At 29.9% G+C, this 6,239-nt stretch overlaps 2 protein-coding genes across 2 annotated transcripts; one reads left to right on the top strand and one right to left on the bottom strand.

Annotated features, from left to right (window-relative positions):
• Positions 1–253: 253 nt before the first annotated feature.
• Positions 254–2,686, top strand: LOC114181158 (bark storage protein A). Its single transcript, XM_028067518.1, has 5 exons — positions 254–505; positions 881–948; positions 1,037–1,192; positions 1,920–2,144; positions 2,227–2,686. Exons 1-5 carry the CDS (start codon positions 292–294, stop codon positions 2,560–2,562), a joined length of 999 nt encoding a protein of 332 aa, XP_027923319.1. The 5' UTR covers positions 254–291; the 3' UTR covers positions 2,563–2,686.
• LOC114181159 (DNA-directed RNA polymerases II and IV subunit 5A-like) lies at positions 2,629–4,452 on the bottom strand. The gene is made up of 3 exons (XM_028067519.1): positions 4,000–4,452; positions 3,422–3,535; positions 2,629–2,999 (listed from the first exon to the last, which is right to left on the bottom strand). Exons 1-3 carry the CDS (start codon positions 4,378–4,380, stop codon positions 2,874–2,876), a joined length of 621 nt encoding a protein of 206 aa, XP_027923320.1. The 5' UTR covers positions 4,381–4,452; the 3' UTR covers positions 2,629–2,873.
• Between the last annotated feature and the right edge of the window lie 1,787 nt (positions 4,453–6,239).

Consider the following 6,239-nt stretch of genomic DNA (forward strand, 5'->3'; position numbering starts at 1 on the left):
ACTAAGGAGGGAGAAGAGGGAGAATAGTTGGCGTTTGAAATATTTAATTGATAATAAAAGATGAAGAAAAGGACTTCGTGGTTGCTTCTACTCAAATGCAAACATGGTTTATTTCTTAATCACTGATTAATTATACTCAAAACGTCACCTGCTTAATTTTAAATTGTATGTGTATTTAAAATCTTTTACGTGGTTGACCGATATATGTTCCATATGACTGTTGTTTTAATCTATATAAGGAACCTTAAATCTGTTGAAAACATGAATTGAAAGACACAACCATTGAAGAGAATGAAGTTACTAGGTTTAGCTGTGTTGTTACTGTGCAGTAGTAGCATGATGGCAAATGGTGCAGTTTCAGAAATTTCATGGAGACAAATCAGCGTTATCAATGGTGAAGGACCATACATTGGTATAGTGGTGCCAAATACCTTTGAGTTGGATCCTCTTCTTCGTTCATCACGCTTTCTGCCTCATCACAACTTTCCTTACTTCGATTATGCAGGTAATTTCTTCGATCATGGTTAAAAGTGAGTTTTAAGCCTAACTTATTAAAAGTGGAATCAATTGTCCCATAACATAAGTCAAGTAGGTCAGGTCACAATCGAATAAATCGTGATGTTTGGGTTTGTGTTACATTCTTAAATAAAAAGAGTTGCATCTAACTAATAGTTATAGCTTTTAACCTAATAGTAAGCGCTTCGTTCTAACCGACAGTTGAATCCTTCTGCCTAGCTATGAAGCTCAAGTAACAGAATAAAAGATAACAGATTTTGTAAACAGTCATGACAGACAATAAAAGTAAACACAATGCATGCATTAGGCACAATAAAAAGTTACAAACTTTTCAAATATTTGATATTTTGCTTTCACAATGCAGGAAAACATTTTCGTATCGGTGTTCTGGAAAATAAGCGAGTTGTAGTTGTTATGTGTGGATTGGGAATGGTAAAAAAGCTTTCTATTCTACACCTCATAAACTTTTGGTTATATTTCTCCTTCTGTTTTTTGAATCCTTTGGGTTGTTTCTGTGTAGCTAAATGCAGGTATTTCAACCCAATTGTTGCTTACTTTGTTTGATGTGGAAGGAGTTCTTCATTATGGAATTGCAGGAAATGCAAATCCTAAATTCCAGATTGGAGATGTTACTATTCCACAGTATTGGGCACACACAGGACTTTGGCATTGGCAGGTATAAACCATTATATATATATATATATATATATATATATATATATATATATATATATATATATATATATATATATATATATATATATATATATATATGAATTTATCTATCAGTCTCACGTTACATAATAATCTTTTTCTCATCTTAAAATCATATAAAAAATAAATAGAATATAGGTGTAATTATTTTCTTTCCTTTATTTTGTACACAAATATCAAGTTAGTCATCTAGCTTTTTTTAGTCTTAATTTGGTATAATTTTTTAAAAAATTGATACAATTTAATTATTTTTGTTAAATTTCTTAAAACGAATTAAGGATTTTTCATTTTTATATTGACACCAAGATTATATTAATTACACCAATAAACAAATTATCCTTACTAATAACTTCAATCGATAAAAATAATTTATTTTATTGATATAATTAACATACTCCTATATCAAATTTGATTAAAAATCTTTGATTCGCTTTAAAAAGTTTAACAAATATTATTAAATTGCATATTTTTTTAAAAATCAAATTAAAACTACAAGAAAATTGAATGACCAACTTGAATACAACAATTATATTGTGTAGAACTCAACAATAAAAAAGTGACTGCATGAAATCATTAAAAGTAAACTTTGCATGTGATAACTTTGAAATGCTTTTTAACACTGTTAGAAATGTTTAAGCAGACACACATTGAAATAATCAACTATACATAACTCGATTTGATTTTCGCAGAGGTTAGGAGAAGTAAATGGAGATTTCAACACAAAATTTGGTTATCTTGAGTTTTCCGATTACAGTAACAGCACAAAAGATTTCAACACAGATACTAATCTTTTGAACAAAGTGTGGTATCAACCAGAAGAAATTTTCCCTGTGAATGGAATTCCAGAAGCTGGACACCACATTTTCTGGACTCCAGTTGACAAGACTTACTTCAAAATGGCAGGAAAACTCAAGGTAATTAAGTTAATTAAACTCATCTTAGTTATCACATACCTTCTAAGAAAAGCTCAAAAAAGAAACTACTTATTTTGTACAGAATGTTAAATTGGAGAGCTGTGTTAACACAACATGTTTGCCAAGGAAGCCTATTGTGACAAGAGTGGAGAAAGGAGTTGCAGCAAATGTGTTTGTTGATAACAAAGCTTACAGAGAATTTTTGTACTCAAAATTTGATGCAACTACAATTGATATGGAAAGTGCTGCTGTTGCATTAGTGTGCCTCCAACAGAAGAAACCCTTCATTGCCATTAGAGCTTTATCTGATCTAGCTGGTGGAGGTTCTGCATTGTCCAATGAAATAAACGTTTTTTCCTCCTTAGCATCCCAGAATTCATTTGAAGTTCTTGTCAAGTTCATATCCCTGTTAAATTAGTACCCTAATGTCTTTCTTAAAGTTAAAGCAAGGGGTTTCAAATAATGTGTTACCAATTCATAGATGTTGGTTTACACCATTGTGTACTAGAAAGTAAAAGCAGAACCAAAATTGTTTGAATACACACCATAATTATTGGTCCATTACGAAAGGAAACAAAGCTCCATAACACACTAACAAGACTGTTCATAACAGCATCAATCAATTTAGATATAAATAGAGGACTTTAATTCCACAAGCTTCAGATCCCTTCTGTCCATTACTATGCAACATATTCTAAAAAGTAATGTGGTCAATAAGTTATAACATTCTTATACAACAAATCTATATGTAACATATCTTCCAGCAGTTTCACTAGGTCGAATAATCTTCACAACTTGACCACGTTTCAATCCATAATATCTTGCCACAGGATCTGTCACCTGAATCCTAGGTAGCTGAGATCCACCCCCACAACATAAAAAAAGGGCACCATGTCAGCATCGACAGAAATTTGAAAAACAATACTAGATATGCAACCCAAAACAAAAACAGAAAAAAACTAGAGTTTAATTTTTAATTCACTGTCAGTGTTCAGAATTTTTACACTCAACCAATTTAAAAACACACTAATATGAATTTTTGAGTAATACGCTAAATTAATTACAAAACGTACTATTGTCATTCAATTGAGTTTCCAAAAACAAGACAAACAAAAATTATATTTCAGTGCCTGAAATTTCTGATCATCCATCATTCTAGCCCTTATTTTCAGGATTTCAGAACACCAAGAACAATTGTTGTTTGAAATTATACAATCTCAAAGAAAATATCGACATGGCACGTTAAACATTATCACAAATCGAAGAGTGTAACCAACCTGAGTTTCTTTCACAGTGTATCTCTCAATCAAGGTTTTCTTCTCAGCATCAGTGAGAACCTGATGTTCAGGGACAAGCTCGTGCTCTTTAATATTAACCAGCAGCTCCGCCTCCTGAAACAACACTCCAGCATAAAACTCACATTCACAAAGCACAAAATCAAAACTAAATAAAAATGTTCTGTATATAACAGTATACCTTAAAACTATCATAATAATCAATACATTATGCCTTATTGTTTATCAATACTATTATATTTATTACTATCATTATTATTTGGTTTATTACATTACATACTACGCTCATATGCAGTGTTCACTAATTAAAAAATGTTATCTTTTACAATATATATATATATATATATATATATATATATATATATATATATTGGGCTCAAGATAAAGCCCAATAAATTAAAACAAACAAAAAAAACCTAAAATCCGAATACCCGACCCAGATGAAAAAGTGGGTGGTTGACGCCGGCAACACACAGGTCGCAGAGCCTTCTCTGACGACGGGTGAATTTGAATCAAACATTGAAAAAATGATGGAAAGAGAAAGAGAAAGGGAAGGTAACCTGAAAAACCTCCAAGTGAAATTTGGAAGAGATTTCGCTGATGCAGGTTCTGGCGAAGGGGGTAAGGTTAGTCTGAGTGACAAGAATGGCTCTGAAGACGTTTTCGGAGTTCATGCGGTTAGTGTAAGTCTTCATGGTTTTGACGCCGACCTTGGCCTCCTCCGGGAAGAAGACGTAGATCTGGTCGCCGGAGTTGTCCTTCTTGGACTTGTTGATGACGAGGTCTTCACGCTTCATGTGCTCGCCGTACTTGGATTTGAACTCGTGCTTGGACATGTTGATCTCGAAGTCTCCCACAAGATACCCTCTGTCCCTCAGCATCTGCATCACCGTCTTCCTGATTCGGTACAACCTTGAAATTTCTTCATCGGGAAGCACCATCTTCTTCACTTCGCTTTCTCTCCCAAATGTTCTTCTTCTTCTTCTTGTTTTTACCTTTGTTTGCCCTAAAGTTTGCTCTTTTAAATAAAGGCAGCGCGGAATAGGGTTTCCAACTCAATTGGCTCAAATTTAATTTTCTAAGTTTTTGGTAAAATTAGTTTATAAACACAGATTAAAATAGATTTATGTGTCTATAAAATATGTTATTAATTTATACATTATATTATGTAATTATGATAATTGGGTATCAATATCAACTTAACGTAGTCATATAAACTCCTTTAAAATAAATTAGAGACGGAAGTAAAAGAAAAATTGAGGGGTCTCATTAGATAAATCTCTCACAATAATAATAGGGCAAAAAATCTATTAAAACCTAAATAATATGATAAATAATATATTAAAGTTGTGGAATGTATAACACCAACTGATGTATATCATTGTATTTTGTTTTAATGGATATATTTATTCAATTATTTATTTTACTAAATAATTTACCTTTTTAATTTATTTAAGGTATACAATTTAAAAAATGTTAGGTGTATATTTAAAAGTAGATGTTTTAAAACGGGTTAGAACTTGTGAATAAATATGGATTTGAGTTGGGTTAGGTTGGGCTCTCTTAACTTACAACTCCATCTATTTTTTGAAAAACTTATTTCTTATCTTTGAACTAGCAAAAAAAAGTTTAAATTTCATTGCATTTATCTGGATTTATTGATATTTTTAAAATCCTGCAAATTTCAACATTCGAAAAATGATAAATTTGTTTTCATCCTACAAATTTGAATAATTAAAAATTATTAAAAAATATTATTTTGTATGAGTTAGTGGTATATCCCACTTAACTCACTAACTCGCGGTGAGTTTAGTCAAATTGTAAATTTTTTAGCTCATTCAAAAGTAAGTTGGGTTAGACTCAATAATTTTTAACCCAACCCATAGTGAGTCAATACATGTGAGCCAAGCTGACTCACTTCGACACTCTTATTTACAAGTGGCACACTAAACAATTATATATCTCACCTATCCAAATATTTTATTTACTTTCTTTGTAACATGACTCTCTTCACTCTATTTCACTTCTTTCAATTACTTTTTTACTTTATTTTTCATTATTATCTCTGTCCTTTTGGATATGGAATTAGGATAATGGATTTGAGAGGAAAAATAGGTGAATATATAATTATTTGGATTAAAAAAAATATGGAATGATTTGAATAAATGTGAGAAAAAAAATTATGATAATCCATTATTTTATTGCAAAAAAATTGATTATGCCCCTTAGCATTACTATTTTTTGTTATTTTATTCTATTCTTCACGCAATTTTTATTCTCTAAGTTTTTTTTTTCATTTTATTCCATTGATTCATTTTTAAGTCAATAATAATAATTAAGGGTAGAATATGTTTTTGTTCCTTAACTTTTAGTAAATTTTAGAATTTATTTATTTCGAAATTTTAGACCAATTTAGTATTTTATTTTTTGAAATACGTAAATTTAGTTATTTTAATCAAATTTTGTTATGTTTATTTGATGTTCCATATACATTTCAATATTGTATTTGAACGAAATATCAAATAAACATAACAAAATTTAATTAAAATGACTAAATCTACGTATTTTAAAAAATGAAATACTAGATTGGTTTAAAGTTTCGAAATTGACTAATTCTAAAATTCACTAAAAATTAATGGACAAAAATCATATTTAACCATAATAATAATATTATTATTAAATTTATATCATATTTATTTTTAAGGGTAAAATAATAATTATGTGATTTTATTTATTAAAAGACTTTTTTAATCTATCATTATCATATATAAACTTTCATATTAAATTCATGTAAATCAAC

The sequence above is a fragment of the Vigna unguiculata genome, chromosome 4 (assembly GCF_004118075.2).
Source record: "Vigna unguiculata cultivar IT97K-499-35 chromosome 4, ASM411807v1, whole genome shotgun sequence".
NCBI classification, from domain to species: domain Eukaryota; kingdom Viridiplantae; phylum Streptophyta; class Magnoliopsida; order Fabales; family Fabaceae; genus Vigna; species Vigna unguiculata.